The sequence below is a fragment of the Poecilia latipinna genome, unplaced genomic scaffold (assembly GCF_001443285.1).
Source record: "Poecilia latipinna isolate Pla-1442-1.1 unplaced genomic scaffold, P_latipinna-1.0 Scaffold169, whole genome shotgun sequence".
Taxonomy (NCBI): Eukaryota; Metazoa; Chordata; class Actinopteri; order Cyprinodontiformes; family Poeciliidae; genus Poecilia; species Poecilia latipinna.
The window spans coordinates 401,972-419,887 of NW_015112785.1; the positions used below are offsets into that span (position 1 = coordinate 401,972).

The 17,916-nt window shown below is 42.5% G+C and overlaps 2 protein-coding genes across 3 annotated transcripts; one reads left to right on the top strand and one right to left on the bottom strand.

Annotated features, from left to right (window-relative positions):
- Positions 1-237: 237 nt before the first annotated feature.
- LOC106945971 (long-chain fatty acid transport protein 1-like) lies at positions 238-10,024 on the top strand. Its single transcript, XM_015030000.1, has 14 exons — positions 238-709; positions 822-994; positions 1,085-1,223; positions 1,325-1,580; positions 3,399-3,569; positions 4,115-4,184; positions 5,539-5,630; positions 6,780-6,889; positions 7,004-7,213; positions 7,544-7,670; positions 7,763-7,900; positions 9,256-9,420; positions 9,537-9,683; positions 9,764-10,024. Exons 2-14 carry the CDS (start codon positions 825-827, stop codon positions 9,919-9,921), a joined length of 1,953 nt encoding a protein of 650 aa, XP_014885486.1. The 5' UTR covers positions 238-709; positions 822-824; the 3' UTR covers positions 9,922-10,024.
- Positions 10,025-10,338: 314 nt separating this feature from the next.
- On the bottom strand, positions 10,339-17,694 carry LOC106945973 (zinc-binding protein A33-like). 2 transcript variants are annotated; one of them, XM_015030003.1, is made up of 8 exons: positions 17,372-17,436; positions 15,586-15,691; positions 14,047-14,142; positions 13,724-13,960; positions 13,601-13,623; positions 13,385-13,503; positions 13,099-13,295; positions 10,341-11,071 (listed from the first exon to the last, which is right to left on the bottom strand). In XM_015030003.1, the coding sequence occupies exons 3-8, from the start codon at positions 14,080-14,082 to the stop codon at positions 10,469-10,471; spliced, it is 1,215 nt and encodes a 404-aa protein (XP_014885489.1). In that variant the 5' UTR covers positions 14,083-14,142; positions 15,586-15,691; positions 17,372-17,436; the 3' UTR covers positions 10,341-10,468. The 2 variants fall into 2 exon arrangements, with proteins under 2 accessions (XP_014885488.1, XP_014885489.1); XM_015030002.1 differs by lacking the exon at positions 15,586-15,691 and having other exon boundaries at positions 10,339-11,071; positions 17,372-17,694.
- Positions 17,695-17,916: the final 222 nt, after the last annotated feature.

Consider the following 17,916-nt stretch of genomic DNA (forward strand, 5'->3'; position numbering starts at 1 on the left):
TCGTCAAGCGAGTCTGGTCGGGATTTGCGCCGATTCTGGCCAGTTTTTTTCCATCAGGCATTCAAAGTTTTCAGCTTTCATCTCCTGAATGGCCAGTCTGTATTACTTATATTTAAATACCGTAACGTTATTGGCACACAGGTAGAGAAGGATCTCGGAGACTGTTGAGCCAATCAGGACGCAGAGCACAATGCACTGTGGAAAAAAACTGCACAAAAAAATCCGCGAAGCAGCGAGACCACGAAAGGTGAACCGCGTTATAGCGAGGGATTACTGTAATCCAAAGTAGGACAAAAGCATAAATACAGGTTCAAATACAGCAGTATTTGAGTCAATATTTCTTAGCAAGTTACTCTTAAACCCCATGCTTTTTTTTTTTTTTTTTTTTTCTCGAAGCCATCATTGCACCCCCGGCATTATTCTGACAAGACCCATAAAGTAAGAAAAAAAAAAAGAAAAAAAAAAAGCTCCTCGTAAAAATACAGCTCGGTTTTGGCTCCGGGGCAGATGAGGAACACACCCCACTGTGACGCTGGAGATATGAGTTGCAACCTGCTCTGCTCTCTGCTATGCGCTGCTTATCAGGCACTTTATTACTGACAGCTGCTCTGGAAACATCTGCTCTGAGCGGCTGCTGCTGCTCACCCTGTGCATTAATTACTTCTGGATTCTCCTTCCCAGTGGAGCCTTTTATAAAATCCCTGAACAGGTAAATAAATCGTCTCCTTCTCTCTCTGTTTCTTAAAACCCATTTTTCCCCTCATGCTCTTTTTGAATCCTGTTTGTTTTTGTTTTGTTTGGGTTTTTATTTCTTATTGCAGACAATGAAGCTGCTGATTTGTGTCCTTGCGAGCTTGGTCTTCTTGGCTCCCCTGAGGCCCGTCTCCATCCCCTGGCTGCCCGGCCTGATTGCAGGGCTGGGCGTCCTTGCGGTCTGGATGGGGTCCTGGAAGAACATTCGTGTTGCTGCATGCACCATCAAGAGAGACCTGATGTATGCAAGTGTTCTGTTGTGCACGTCTTAACTCCTGTTCTTCCTGATTTTCCGTCATCCCCTCCATTTTTTTCCCCCTCTTTTCAACAGGTGTCTGGCTGCTATTGTGAAAGTAAGACTTTCCATGCACAGAAATGTGCAGAATAAAAGAACCATCCCTGCCTTGTTTGCTCAGAAGGTGCTGCAGCATCCAGACAAACCCGCCTTGATCTTTGAGGCTACGGGAGAGGTGAGAAAAAAAAAGAAAATAAAGACATTTCAAAAGTGGTGCAAAATCCCCAGAGAAATCTGAATGAAACTTATTTACTTTTGCATTTGTATTTCCTCCAGGTTTGGAGTTTTAAAGATCTGCAGGAGCGATGCAACGCCGTGGCTCACTTGGCTCTGGCTCAGGGCTGGGCTGAGGGGGATGTGGTGGCCTTGTACATGGAGAGTCATCCGTCGGTGGTTGCTCTGTGGCTGGGGCTGGCCATGGTGGGCGTGGAGGCCGCGTTCATCAACCACAACCTGCGGCAGGAATCGCTGCTGCACTGCGTTGGAGTATCTGGCGCTCGGGCCGTGGTGTTTGGAGCAGAAATGACTGAAGGTGGGAGGCAAAGCGACACGCGCCCGACATAAAGATACATTCGCTGCACAAAATGACGTTTTTTTTTCCCCCTCATTGTCTGACACTGAATCAGATGAAATGTTTTGTTTTTGGTCAGTTTCTTTCTATTTGCTAAATGCCAAAATTGTAAAAACAATTTTAGAGAGATTTTTTTTGCACTACTTTTGTCAGAGTTACAAGTTTAAATACTGCAAGATTACAAAGGTTTTTTTTTTTTCTTTTTCTAACAAAAACTCAGGGAATGACTTTAAGGCTTTCTAACTGATTCATTTACAGACTTTGAGTGAAAAGGACACAAACCTGGTAGAGGCAACACTTCATACACACTTCTCCTTTGTGTGGCTTAATGGAAACATTAAAAGCAATCAAGGTATCAGGAAGTGAACTGTGAACCATGAAGCCATGGGAACAATTTCCAAATGCCTAAATGTGCCACAAATGTTTGTTCGAACAAATGCAATCAATGAGCCAGAGATGAAAATGAGCAAAATATACAAATCCACCTTAAAACAAAAGCAAAAAGACTTTGTGAAGTCGTTGTCTAAAGCTGGTCAGAGTGTCATTAGAGTGGAAGGAGTCCATTATCGGACCACACAGTGAGGAGGAATCCCTTACTCCAAAAACCAGCTTACAGTTTGCAAATGCACTCATTGGACAAAGACCCTATGTTTGTTTGTTTGTTTGTTTGTTTGTTTGGAGACGCATCCTTTTTTTTTTTTTGACTAATTGAAATTGAAACGTTTGGCCAGAGTGACCATCACTGCATTTAAAAGAAACAAGCGTAACCATCCCAACAGTAAGGTACGGTGGTGGCAGGATCATGTTACATGGGACACCACATGCAGCAGAAGGTGCAGGGAGCACGTAAGACATGGATGATATCATGAAGAAAGACTAAGTTAAAACGGGTCCGCCCATTTAAAATGAGCTACAAAGTCCCTAAAAGACAAGAAACATCTGTTTTCAAGAAGCTCTGATCTCTCTCCTATAACCTGAGAGCAGAGCTGAAAAGGTGTGTGTGTGTGTGTGTGTGTGTGTGTGTGTGTGTGTGTGTGTGTGTGTGTGCGCGCGTGTGTGTATGAGTAAGGCGGACTGCAAACTTCACTCAGTTCTGTCAGGAGGAACGATCAAAGACTCCTGCAAACTAAAGCGACCCAATCACATTGTTTAAAAGGCAATTCTAGGAAATACTTAAGAAGTGTAAATTAGCTTCTTTATTTGAAAAAAAAAGGTAATAAAAAAATATCTAATATATTCTGGCAGTCTTTGTTCTTTCGTGAATCATCTTGGTAATTGAACCAACCTGAAATAGAAACGTCTCAGTCTGATTTAATGAAGGAAGGAGGTTTTCCGTCTGCATACAGAGAGCATCTCAGATATCCGTTTTCAGCAGGACGGGAGCTTAATGCTGGAAGATGCTGATTAACGGCTACATCTTATTAAATTAGAATATGATCAAAAACTTCATTAATTTCGCTAATTTGGCTCTGAAATGATCCTCATTAGACTCACGCAGAGCAATAAATCCACAGGGTTTACTCTTGTTGTTCTTGGCTAGTTGTTTGGCAAAATCACCGAATATTACCACAACATGTCACCGTTCATAATTAACCCATAACGTTATTAAAATACATTAACGTTTCGCTGAGACGCACCCGTATCAAAACGAACCGAATGCAGAAGATTTCATCCGAAATACAAGCTATGAATCTTTTTTTTTTTTGTGAACAATCTCTTGAGGAAAAGTGTTGCCCCTCTCCGCATTCCTATGCGCACCGCGCTCTGTTTTTCTTTCAGCGGTGTCAGAGGTGTCAGGATCCCTGCAGCCCGGCACGACTCTGTTCTGCACCGGCGGTGAGGAGGAGGATGGGGAGCGGCACTGCAGCTTCCAGGCCCAGAGTCTGGAAGCCCTGCTGACCTGCTCGCCCACACACCCGCCGTATTACAAGCTGAGGAAAGGCTTCAATGGTAACACTCTGCAGCTTGTTTAGCCCCCCACCCCCAATGCTTAATGTGTGCATGCGCGTGGCTGCAAAGTTATATTTCATGTTTTCTTTTTTTAAAATACTTTGATTGCACCACATTTTTCTCAGCAGGTCTTTGCCTGCCAGATCGCTCTCTTTCTCTTGCGATCCAACCCGTATTAACACGCAGACAGCACAAAAACGCTCATGCAGACCTCACCGTCGGTCTCTTGCGTGGTGTTGTAACTCTTTAAATGTCACTAAAAGTTATATTTAAATAATCACTCTAGACTGGCAGCATCCCAACTAATCAGTTCTGTTTCTGTCTTGTGGTTGTAGTATCGCATTCCTGAGTTATTCTTCATGTCTTTGCTTGCTCGGTCTGTCAGGGGAGAAAGGAACATGTTTGGTGCTAAAGGGAGGGGCGGGGGGGGGGGAATCTGGGTGCGTGTCGTACAAGTAAAAGCTCTGCTGAACGTGACAACAGACACCGAAATCACTAGAAAGCTTTTTAACGTCTCTGCGCATTGGGTTTCTTCTGGCTTGCAGACAGACTTTTCTACATTTACACGTCTGGAACAACCGGGATGCCGAAGGCAGCGGTAGTGGTGCACAGCCGGTGAGTTTATTTTGATCGGTTTGATGAATTAGCACAATGTTGAACGGCAACGTGTTGCTCAAAAACAGCCAAAGATGTTTAACTCCTAAATGCATGTTTGTTTGTTTTATACCGTTTGAGTTCTCTGCTGCTTTTCAACTCGAAAGCATTTGGGCTTAGCTCTACTACTGCCATGCAACCAGATGGGGTCACGTTGAGCTTTTCAAAACAAAAGCCTTTCTTTTATGACCAACAAAAGACAATAGGTTAGGATAATGAATAGGTTCTATATGACTAATAGTCTGCAACCTTTACAGTACGGGGAGACATTTTCATCATTTTCATGTAACAAGTGTTACATGAGCAGATAATTAAAAAGGTAAATATCTACTGTAGGAATTTTTAATTATTGTTTTTTTAAGTAATAAGTAAAAAACAACAACATAAAAGTAAAAAAATAAAAAAATCTATCCTACTTTCCATCTTAACCTACAGAAAAAAAGTATGTACATATACATATCTAAATATCATCTTCTGTTGTGGAATTCAGTGCTATTATTCAACGAGAAAAGAGGAATTAACACTAAAGAACCTGTATTTGTTATTATTTCTATATTTAAAACATTAGTTGGACCTTTATTATTTCTAAGAGCCATTGTAGAAACCTGCCCAACTAAACCAGCCTCAACTGACAGCAGTGATGACATTTCAAAATAAGTCCTATAGATACTCTACAAAATAAAAGCCTTCATATTTAACAATAACATTTTACCAAAGCTCTGCTGGAAATGAATCAGCATGAACCAGCATGAACAGCAGTCGCCTTCATGTTTGTCATGTATTTAGAAACGGCTGATATGACTAAGCCAGACAAAAATGTTAATGTACAGGTGACCTTTGACCCACATCAGATTGTGTAACACACAGGAGGTCTTTCATGAAAAGACTGCATGACACAAGGAAACCAGTTTCCTGTTAGCAAATAGTTCACCAGTGGTAACTCTGAGGGAGCTGCAGAGTTGCACGGCTCAGGTGGAAGATTTTCTACGAAGCTGTGTGGCAGAAGCCATGAGATTTTCTATTTCCAATTTGCAACGCGCCTTTTAGGAGCTGAACCGAACACGTGAAGACGTTTTCTGCTCAGATGAAACCAAATTATTATTTTTTTTTTTAAGCCAAGATGTAAAATAAAACATAATAGGAGAAAAACTAACACGACGCATCACCCTGAAAACACCATCCCCATGTTGAAACAAGGGAGTGGCGCCGTCATGCTGAGGGAACGCTTTCTGACTGAGATCCGATCAAACCCTCTGCGGTGTGCCATCGTACCTTGACAAATGCTGATTGTCTCTTCTTCCACTTGGCTTGGCAGCTATTTCCGCATCGCTGCCTTCGGTTTTCATTCGTTTGGCTTGCGTCCCGATGACGTCGTCTACAACTGCCTTCCTCTATATCACTCTGCAGGTAGGCCCCGTTTTTACTGAACAATGCATATTTGTATTTATCACACCCTTTTTTTTAAAAAAAAATCTGCCATATATCTGATTTATTCTGTCCAGGCTTTCGCTCCTTTTGTTACTCAAATTATCTTCCTGATTACAGCTTTCTTATTTCATTTACTAATTAGAGGAACAAAAATCTGTCTGGACCTCAGCCTGTTGTGTAAAATATATTCCTCCCCAAGGCAGCTTTTGTCTCGGTCTATAAAATATTTTTCAAAAAAAGTCTTGAGGATGACGAAGATGATGTTTGGCAAGCGTGAGACGACACTTTGTGTTCCTTTTGGTCTCGGCTGCCATTTTTGCCCTGTTCTGTTTATGTTTGCTAAATCTTGAACACTGACATTAACTGAGGAAACTGAGACGTGCAGCGCTTCAGATGTTTTCCTTGGCCGTTTCACGACCTTTTGGATGAGTTGATGAACTCACTTCACTGCTGGAAAGGTTCACCGTTTTCTCCATTTATGGATAATGTCATTTTTTTGAGGTTCGAAAGGACTCGAGTGTAGAGCTAAGCTGTTGTTAAATGAAGTCCTGTAACAATAAGGTAAACAGTGACATTACAGGGGGAATGCAGGCAGTGAAATGTAGGAATCCAGCAAGGAAACAGTGAAAAACCAGGAGCTTAACTGCTGAGGCAGAAATTCAAGACCAGATGAACTAATCAGAGAAGATGGGGAGCAGCTGCAGCAAGAGGGAAAACAGGGAAACGGAGGGAGAGAAGCTAATTAACACTCAAGGAGCAAAACTAACGCTAAGTGCACGCAGCAGGCGAATGCTACACAAATCAAATTTTTTTTTTTTTTGCCCTTATCCCACTTTTTCACAACAAGCTGAACGTCTCAATTTTGATCTTTTCACTCTCGTTCCTCCAAAGGAATATATTAAAATCACAAAATGCACGCAAAGGAATAAAGCAGTTTTTCAACATCTTTCTAACAACATCTGTGGTTTGTGACAAGAATTACATGTTTTTGATGATCTGAAACATTTAAGTGTGAGAAAGGAAAAAAAAAAAAAAAGCTGCTTTCATCTGTTTCTAAAGTATCTGAAAAGAATCTCTTGGGTTTGGCTCTTCGGTTGTTTTTGCTGTATGTGTTGTTTGTTTGCACAGGGACCATCATGGGCGTGGGACAATGTTTGCTCTTTGGCTTGACAGTCGTAATCCGGAGGAAGTTCTCAGCCAGTCGCTTCTGGGACGACTGCGTTAAACACAACTGCACCGTGAGTTCACGCCCCCGCCGCAAGCCGGACGATCGATTTCCTTCAGGCGCATCTGTAAACGACTCGGCCAAATCTGCCATGTGACTTGTCCCTGGTTGTGCGTCAAAAACCCAGGTAATCCAGTACATCGGCGAGATCTGTCGCTACCTGTTGGCTCAGCCTGTCCGCCCGTCCGAAGCTCATCACCGGGTCAGAGTTGCCATCGGCAACGGCCTTCGTCCCTTTGTGTGGGAGGAGTTCGTCCGGAGGTTCAGGATCCAAAGAGTGGGCGAGTTCTACGGCGCGACAGAGTGCAACTGCAGCCTGATCAACATAGATGGAAAGGTGTGCTGAGAGTTTAGATCCAACCAGACTATTAACTTTAACTAAAGGCCCAAACCCAACTTTTGTTTTTAGACCCTCATTTTAGTAAGTTAGTTTTGTTTAACGTCCACCTTGTCACTTCTTGAATCAGAATCAGCCTTTATTGTTTACGTTTGCGGTGGAGACACGGCTGTCAAAAGAATCGCGTTACAGTCCGAATAACGTCTGCGTCCTACTTACTGCCTTTATTTCCCCAACAAGTTAAACTATCTACTCTTCTGTTTAGACTAAGATTAACCCAACACTTGCTGAGCTCAAGGATTTCAGACGCGTCCTGTCTCACCCATCCAGGTGGGAGCTTGTGGTTTCAGTAGCCGGATCCTGCCCAACCTTTACCCCATCCGCCTGGTCAAGGTGAAAGAGGGCGAGAAGGAGCTGCTCAGGGATTCGCAGGGACTCTGCATACCTTGTCTGCCTGGTAACACAACACACACACTTAAACTAAAAAAAAAGAAAAGAAAAAGGTATCAAACAGGTTCCCAAACCTCACATCTGCCTTTGCCTCTGCAGGGGAGCCGGGTATGCTAGTGGGCCGCATCAGCGACAAGGATCCGCTCAGGCGGTTCGACGGCTACGCTGATCGGGACTCGACCAGTCAGAAAATAGCTCACCATGTGTTCCAGATGGGAGACTCCGCTTACGTCTCAGGCATGTTGCACGCGGTCCGCGTGTCGGTCTCTGAATAATAATGATGTCACGTCTGGGGTCTGGTTTCTAGCCTTGCCGTCTCCAAACAAAGGCTCTCAGTATAAGGAAGCTGGAGGAGACGTTGCAGCGACACGCGCAGAGGTGTAAAAATGACACAAGGACAATTCATCTGTGTTCTCCGATTGCTGGTCAGCTCAAGATAGGGCGGGCTTCAGCTCCCCGTGACTGGAAGAACGGGACATGTTTAATAATAGATTCTCTAATGGTGTTTTTTTTCCCCTCCTAAGACTTGGATAACCTTCTAACAAAAAAATGAAAGCTTATAGTTTGTTGCAAGTGGCTCTGCAGTGCCAGCTTGAAAAGAGAAAAAAAAATACAACAGAAACATAATCTGGCACTGAACAATTTAGAAATATCTTGGTGTTTAATTCTACTTCTTGGCGCCGTCTTGTCACAGTTTTCCGATTGGCTTATTATTGTAGTGAACGATCCAATCATGAACCATTCACCTCCAGTAAGGTTCCCCAGGGTTTTGGAATAAATATAAAAAAATAAAAATAAAACCAGCATCACAAAACCTTCCCTGTACTTACTCATGGACATGATGTGCTTTTCCAAATCTCATCCATTGGTCCACGTCCAAACCCACCTGTGGTGTTTGTAGCTGAAAAAGCCTATTTTTAGACTCGGCTAACCAAAACAAAACACAGGGTTCCAGCTGGAGTCTGCAGCAAAGCTGAACAAATGCCAACATCCCCTGCTATCATTATATCAGACTGAATGTACTACAATCAAACGTTGGGGTTTTCTAAATCGTTGCGTCTGACAATAAAATATGAATTCTGACACTAGAGGCACGAACAGGACGTGGAAGTCTCCGTAACAGAGGTACTTTAGCATCGATCCAATACCAACCAAATACAGGGTCCGTATGCATGATACCAATACTGACAATGATGCTTTTTATTCAACCTTTGAATTATTTTTGTTCAAACCTTGGACAGAATCTGGACAAAGTTTATAGATATCTAATAAATACTTTAATAACATGATTTGTGTACATTTTTCCTAAATAAAGTGGGGGGAAAAAAATATCATTTGAGAGCAAAGCAAAACAAAATCTTTTTTGAGGAAGAGCTGAGACACTGATACAAAAATAAAATAAAAAGATAGAATCCAAATCTAAAGTATCGATCCGATACCGATACCAACTTGGTATCGATATTATCGGTATTTTTGGATCGATCCAGCCACTTTTACTCTGTTATTTCAGAAGGATAATTATCTTCGATTTCTACTTCACGGATGAAATTCCTGATTCCTTCTTTTCCATCTTTGCGTTTTGTGTCCACCAGGCGACGTGCTGGTGATGGATGAATACGGCTACATGTACTTCAGGGACCGCAGCGGGGACACGTTCCGCTGGAAGGGGGAGAACGTTTCCACCACAGAGGTGGAGGGGGTCCTCAGCGGGCTGCTGGGACACACCGACGTAGCCGTCTACGGAGTGTCTGTTCCAGGTACCGATGAGACGGGGAAAACACACACACACACACACACACACACACACACACACACACGACACCTACAAACGAAGCCAAACCTGAAAACTCAAGAGCCTCCTGCGTTTGTGCAGGCGTGGAGGGCAAAGCCGGCATGGCAGCCATCGCTCACACGGGAGCCGGTTTGGACCTTGATGAGTTTCTGAGTGCCGTACAAAAACACCTTCCCTCCTACGCGCGACCCGTCTTCCTGCGACTCATGCCATCTGTGGACACTACAGGTGAGGCGGCAATTCAAGGACTCACACATGTTTCGAAAAGAGCTGAAATACAAACTCTTTCCTCTATTTTTCCCTCTCAGGTACATTTAAAATTCAAAAAACACGCCTGCAGAAGGAAAGCTTTAAGCCACAACACACGGGGGAGGAGATCTATTTTCTGAACAGCCGGGCCGGACGCTACGAGGCCGTTGATGATGAATTGTGTAAAGCGATCGTTGAGGGCAAAGTTTCTCTCTGAGACAAGAGGGCACCCATAGAGTCGGCTGTATATTTTATTACTATTTTAAGAAAACTCCATTGTGCGATGGAAACCTTGTTGATTTTTCAAATAAATGTATATAAAATGTTTGAGAAACTTCTTACACACCGATCTTAAAATGCATCAACTAAAGATCTCTAGATCAACCTACATTTCATTTGGTAGTTTTACTCCAGAACAAAGAAACTAATTATATTTGCACAATGTAAAATATTGCACCTGATCTTATTTTTTATCACATTTGTCTCTCTTCTTTTATCACTGTTTGCACTTAGATTTATTTGAGGTTTCCACGGTGAGTGATGGTAAGGCGATTTTTATTTCTACAGCACATTTTCAGCAGCAAGACAATTCAAAGTGCTTCACATGAATTAGAGGAAATACAAACAAAATAAAAGAAAAAAAAGTACTCCACATTTATAAACTAGTAGGGATTCTCTGGATTCTTGTTCTGATAAAACTAGGTCTAAGAGTATAAAACTGCGATTTGGTTCTCCATTATTAATAAGAACAGGTTATTGTTAAACTAGTTGGCATCACTCAGGGCTTTGTTCAGTGAAACATGGTAGCTCACGTTAAACCTGCTCTTTCTGCTCTGCTTCTTAACATGTCTGGCGTTTGGTGTCTTCTCCTTTCTTTCAGGTTTTCCTGATTCCTCCTTTTTCGCACAACATAATTCGGCCGACTTCTTCTCGGCGTCCGTTTCTCTCGCTATCTCTGCTGTAGTACCGTTCTCTGTGGGAGAGTTGCCCTTTGCGGGCCGATCCTCCGACTCCAAGCTGATCTTCACTCTCTGCTCCCGCACTGCAACGCCTCCACCTGCAGACGACGCCTCAAAGTAAGGATAGACTGCTTCTGCGAAACAATGCGTGAAGGTAAAAAGAGGCGCGTCCGTGTCAGCATCTACGAACGTCACCGCCCCTCCTTCGAGGTCCAACTTTACTCGGACTCTGTTGAGGCGGCGTGAGGTGCCGACGTCGAGGGTTTGAGTGGGAGTCGTGAGAGCTTGGTACTCTCCGTCCTTGAGCCTGATGCACCAGAGTCCGGCTTCTGGAGATGCTTCACATGTGACGGTTTTCAGCGCTGACTGAGCGGCTACACCCACTGTCCATCTGTTGGTCTCCCCAACCTGAGAGACGAAAGATGAACCTTTAGCCTAAAAGTTCAGAAAGAATCGTTATTTCTTGCTGCACGTGAGATTGTCTAAATGTCCTCCTGGTTAACACGTCACTTATTGGTACCAAGTCTATTTTCTGGACTTTCTCTGTTGGTAAAATGTGCCAGGAGTGCCGCAGGGTTGACCCGCCTGCTCTTTGCAACCATGGCTGTTTTCCCATCAAAACCCTCAAATAAAGCCTTGTTTGCAAAATTTCACGTAACAGTTTGATTCAGAACCTGGCAGTGAAATGTTTATCCTGCTTTTGAACACCAAATGGAGATCTTAGGACCGCAAGGAAGTCCTATCTCACTTCAGCATATGTCAAAACAGGAGCAGTGGAGTGTTGTATTTTGAGAGTCACAGTTGCGTATCCGCCTCTTCCGTGCTGGCAAATTATATTTATGTCTACAAAACACATAGTTTAAGTTTTTAAACTAGCTAACCTCCCTCAGAATCTGTTTCTATAGACGTCCTCCTGACAAACAGCCTGGTGGCTTCATATTCCAGCTGAACCAAAGTTTCTGCAAAGCTTCTCCAGCCTGTGATGGAAATCAGGAAAAGGAAATGATCAGAATGGAGTTACCACGAGGTGACCAGCGACACAGGATGTGCGGGGGAAAATATTATCAAAGGGGTTTTTCTAAAACAAGATAAAACCTGTCCCAGCTCCTCCCATCAGGGCAGATGTTACAGATCAATTATGTTCCTACAAAAACAACTTTTCCAGAACTCCCACGAATCTATTCAGCACCGACTCTCCTTTCTGCTGAACGGTGCGTGTAAAAACACAGCATGTTTAGTCAAAACTTTAAAGCTCACAAAGCCAGCTCAATCTGTCTAATTCTGACAGATTTTAATTTTTACCAACGTTTTTGACATTTCGTTACTCGTGTTTTAATGTTCTCCTCTTTCCTGGTTTCATATTGTATTATCTATGCTTTTTTGTTTAATCTCTTCATTTTCTGATGTAGCTTTTATGTCCATTCATTTTATTCCCCTGGACCTTGGGGCAATCAGAGAAACAATCTCATCATTAAGAGAGATTCTCTTGGGGAAAAAAAAAAAGATGATGATGCACCTCTCATGTCGGGTCTTTGCTGGATATCTGTGTGATTTTTCAAAGACATGATATTTAAATGCTGTTAATTTGCTGCGGATACCTTCTCAGGGTTTGCATTTTCTGTCTTTAAGCATGCTGCACAATATTTGGTTTTGGTGGAAGAAGTGAACAGATAAAGAGTGAAACATCATCCAATGTCAAAAGGAAAGCTTTTAAAAGCTACTGATTATTTAGAAGCTGTTTAAAAATGTAAACATACAACACAACTGTACAAAAACACACATTGTCACCTTCATAACCTTATCGCCCAAGTCATTTTTTGCCAAAAGTGTTTTTTTTTTTTTTTTACTTTTTAGCAAATGCTTTTACGGCATTATTTTAGGAAGGTGACCACATGCCTCGCAGTGGAAATGTGAGCTTATACATACCTGAGTGAAGCTGGCCTCCCCCCAACTTTCTTCAAATCAGACAAAACTTGTGTCAAACGTTTGTGCCGCTGTAATTTTAAAGATATTAAGAAAAGTTTCCAGAGGTCGTGAGAGGTCAACCAGCCCCACCCACTTTCCTCAAACCAGCCAAATTTGGTGTCAATTGCCTCGACTGCGTTTGTGCTGCTTTGGCTTTGAAGACATTAGTGAAAGTTGAAAGGTTAAGAGGTCAACCAGCCAAAGTGACCTGTAAAATTTCATTCATATCTTCAAAGCCAAAGCAGCACAAACGCAGGCGAGTCGATTGACACCAGATTTATCTGATTGGAAGAAGGAAGAGGGGGGAGGGGCTGGTTGACCTTTCATGACCTCTGGGTAACATTTCTTAACATCTTTAAAATGACAGCTGCACAAACGAACATTTTTGCTGCGCAAACGTTTAGCACCAGGTTTGTCTGAACTGAAGAATCACTCAGCTTCACTCGGGTTAGGTTGCAGCATGTAGATACCTCCACGTCCCAGCAGTGCACCCCGGTGTCAAAGCCCTCTCTTGCCAGGATGCGGGGATGCGGGTGGAGGTGTTCGGGCTCGTTTATGAGCTGCTCTGCGCTCTGCCGGGGTCCAGCGGTGACATGGAACCGGCTCAGCTCTGAAGACGACGCCCCCGCAGCCCGGCCTGCTGCTCCGGGATCCAGGGTCACCGGAGCTGGAAGACGTCGGGTATTTGACATCAAAAGCGGGGAAGCGGAGCAGACCGTAGAGAGAACGAACGCGCATGCGTGGGAGGTCACTAACTATAGGGGGCGATTTGTTTCATCTTCTCCCAAACGGCGTGTCGGAGGTTGCCTAAGTGTTTTGCCACGTTGATTAAAGGCCTGTGAATCCTCTCCGGCTTGGCGTTACCGCACCATGTGCTGCAGTGAGTAAACATGGACGGAAAATCATATGGTGGTGGTTTTTTTTTTTTTTTGCTGCTTATATGGATCAACAAAATATGATAAATCCTCATACCTACTCAATGTATCTTGGTATTCCTGTGAAAAATAATTGATTTGAGATAAATTTATTTCTATTTATTTTTTTGTTAATTTTTTAACCGCCAAAAAAAACAAAACCACAATTTGATTACGTAACCTGTAAGTATTCAGTTCCTTCTCCCCCGGCACGCAGCTCCCGTTCAGTGAGCCGGATCTTGTCCTCCAGAGATGTCATCACCTCGTTTAGTCGGTTTATCCTCTCTGCAGCCTTCCTGCTCTTCTCCTCCTCCTCCTCCATCAGCGCATGAAGTCTGGCTGCTTCCTCCTCTCTCAAGAACTGATGAAGTTTCTCAAATTCTTCCTTCATGATCTCCTCTGTGAGGTGGAAATTAGTCTTAAAAAAGATTTTAAAAGTAGAGTTTATTTACACACGCAGACAGGTGAAGAAATATGTTGTTGTTGTTTTACTGTTAGATGCACCTGGTTGCACTTGGATGCCGCTCTGCAGGCCTGCATTACGTCTTTGAAGTTTTTAATCTTCACGTCTAATCCGGTTAGTGATGTTTTAAGCTCCTCCTAGTGTTGGAAGGGAGAATAACTTTAAAACCAGGCTTTATGGATAGAATACATACGATTAACTTGTTTTGGAAATAATTAAAATGCAGTTTCTGACTTTGCATTTGATTACTTTATAAAGAAATCCAACATTTTAAAGCAAAAAATGATAAATTTTATACAAATAAGACATTTCCCACCAGATTAAATCAAATCTGCTTCATGGTCAATGAAGCAGATTTGATTTCTAGAAAAGATTATGTACAATACCTAACTAAAACTTGATCAGCTTTGTTGACAAAAGAAAAACTCTTTTTCCATACACAAAGCAAAAAGAGGTCATATACTGAACTTCAAGTGCAACTGAGACAAAAAAAATACAGATATCTAAAGTTAAAATACATTCTAGCCACCTAATATGAAAAGGTGATTGACTTTACTGAGCTGCTTCAAAATTGGTTTTGAATATTCCTTTTTTTTTCTCAAAAGGCCTTTTATGTTTTTATCCTCAAGATTGACATACACACACACACACACACACACACAGCCAAAACCAGAAGATCACAGCAAAACATGACCCTAAAGGGTCACACTATGACCCTTAAAATTTGAAATCTGAAATATTTTAAACTTAATATGTGAACATCTTAATATCTGAAGTTTAAATCCCAAAGATGTAGTCATATATCTGTGTTCCCAGGCTACACATATAAAGTATGACTTATGAAATGAATTATAATTTTCCTGGACAACAGTTAGCTGGATCATGAAATGAACTGCCTGGCTCACCACATACAGCAACAATACACTAACCCAGTGTTTCTCAATCCTGCTCCTCACAGCCCCCTGCTCTGCATGTTTTTGATGTGCCTCTATTCCAGAACAGCTGATTCAAATGATTGCATGACCATGAAATACTGCAGAAGCCTGTTAATCACCGAGAGATACAATTCAGGTGTGTGGCAGAAGGGAAATACCTAAAACATGCAGGACAGGGGGGCGGTGAGAACCAGGGTTGAGAAACACTGCACTATGCTAAGCTAGCATTAGCTCCTTTCGGTTTTAATAGGACTCATTGATAATTTAGGGTCGTAACATTTTCCAGACAAGCAAATGTGGACAAATCGTACAGAAAGATTAGCTGTTGTGCTTCATAAACTTTATGACTCATTAGTGTTATAAGATCAGAGTTACACGGCTGTTGGTTGCGTCTCGGTACTGATCTAAGCACTAAATTATCTAAAAATAACAATTCTGATTATTTATAGTGGATCCCAGAGATACGCTCAAAGATTAAATGGTGATGAATTGGTGATGAAATCCTTGTGGAGCCAAATTTTTAGCAAAGACGACCACTTAGATTACCGGCCAAGTATAATTTGTGAACATTCTCTCTTAGTAAATCAGGGCCACGTTAAATTTAAACAAGGCAGCATCTGTTTGGAGGAGAAAATGCATATTCACCAGAAATTTTATGGAGGCCTGTAAAGAATCCTCCTTGTTTACACATCTGCCGGATGTGGCTGCAGGAAGCAGGCGGAGGAAAAAGTACACAACACTCAGAGAGGGCCTCAAGACGGGGCGCAGGGGGGGGACAGACAGATCATGTAAGACTCTGCGCTTCTGGCAATTCTTCTGTCACTTTGATGACTTTTGCAAATGTTTGGTTTGGCTTTCTGGCATCATGGCTGCTGTGACTTGAGATACCAGCGCTCAGACATTCTGGTTGGCAGTCGTCTGATGAGCTGGTGTCCATGAGGGGAAAAGTCAATTCATGCCAGCTGCTCTGTTTCTCAGCACTTCGTAATCTGTTTTATTGCTTTCTGGGGTAAGGTCTGTTTCCATTTTAATTTAACAATTTTTTTTATTTTATCATTTGGGATATTGTCGAAGTAAAGGTGTAAGATAAAGATTGACATTGAAAACATAGTCTAGAATAAATACAGTGCCAGTCATGTCGAGGGAAGAAAAGCACATAAAATGAACTCGTCTTTTATTTCAGCAGCCAAGAAAAAAGCAAAAAACAAAAACAAACATTTTCTAGTAAACTTTCATTAATAACAATTTACTTTTTGTTTTCCTGGGGTATAAGTGTCAATTAACAGTAAAGTTAGGCGTCAACAAGGACACAAGAACATGCAATGAATCAGCATGGAAATAACTTGTCATCTAAACTTCCTCATGTCCACAATCAGAGTCATGTTTTCTTTTTTTAATGTTATAAATTGGAGGGGGGGAGCAGAGGGACGGACTCGCCCAGGGCCTGAGTCAAGTGAGAACCGCCACTGTTTTAAACATTCTGTAACTGTGCTGGCCAATCACATGAGCTCATTCAGTGAAGAACTGAACGCCACAGGAAATCATTCCCACGTGTTGCGATAGAAACGATATGACTCCGTCCTTAGACCACAACAAACGGACCACGGACCACTTTAACGCCATTTACTGATTCAGGTGTGTGCATCCGTTTGTTTACTGTTGTATATATATATATATATATATATATATATATATATATATTTTTTTTTTTTTTTTTGAGACATTCTTTTTGCTGTTTTTGATTTTTCTGATTTGCATGTTAACTAAGCAACTGTATCATATTATGCAGTTCAGCTCGATTCTAATTTCACTTCACTGCTCCGTCTGGGCTTTCTCCAATTGAAGTGGATTTCTCTAGCGAACAGAAGGAGAAGTCATGAGCGATGATGTCGATTTTCTACGCTGTTTTACAATTGTAGCTTGCCTGTAGTTTTAGCAATGACAGCAGAGGAAGTGAACAAAGCTTCTCAGACCGTTTTGGCCACACTTTCAAACATTTAGTTAGCATTAGCAGCCGTCTCCGTTCGGCTCGGCACTTCTCTCTTCGCATTGGAGGATGGCTGTTTACAGCACAGGCAAGGTCCGGTAAGCTTCATAGCATCATACCACATGGACAGAGGTTAGAGACTGGGTAAAATTTAACACCTCAACCCAGTCCACACCTCCAGAAAGAAATAATTTCTCAACAGACCAGCTGTATGAAGCAAAGCCTAGAACAAGGATCTGGTTTTTACCAGGCTAGTATCATCCTGATTAGGGTGTAAAGCCTGAATGTTTAAATGTTTCTTCCTATTTAAACCTCCAACTCCATGTCAACACCTTGTTTCTATTCCTAAAAGATTTACTTACAATGCTTTCTCGTAAGCATGCAGCTTAAAGTGTCAAAGGTCGAGGTTAAATGTACAAGCGGCACCAAATTCCAGATTCCTACCTTGCAGTCGGTCACGGCCTCCGCTGAAAGGTAAACCCTGTGGCGTGCGTGGCTGTCAGCTGCACAGTGTTTACACAAGGGCTCCAAGTCATCCAGACAGAACAAGGACAGGTACTCGTCGTGTTCCTCGCAACATTCTGCAGACGCAAGCGGTGAGGGAAAAACAGCCTTCGATCCGGGCAGGGGCAGAGAAGAAGAAGAAGAAAAAGAAGCAGCCTGGTCACTCATGGCAGTTCTGACAGATATGAAGACAGTTTAGTTTGTCAGAATGAAGCGGCCAGGGGGAAGCTGGGAACTGGAGAATGGCAAATGGGAGGCGCACTCAAGCGTCCTGGTGTCGGGATTGTACGGTGGTCGGCTGGCATGCATCTGTTCAGAAGTGAGGCTGAATAACAGAATATCTGCTTTCAGTCTTCTCATCTGACCAGATGAAGCCGTGCATCACCCAGCAGCGAAGATCTGTCTTCTTTAACGCTATGATTCACAGGTGTTCTTATTCCTAATTAGGACTTAGCTCGTCCCTTTTCCTGCCAACTGCGTCTGTG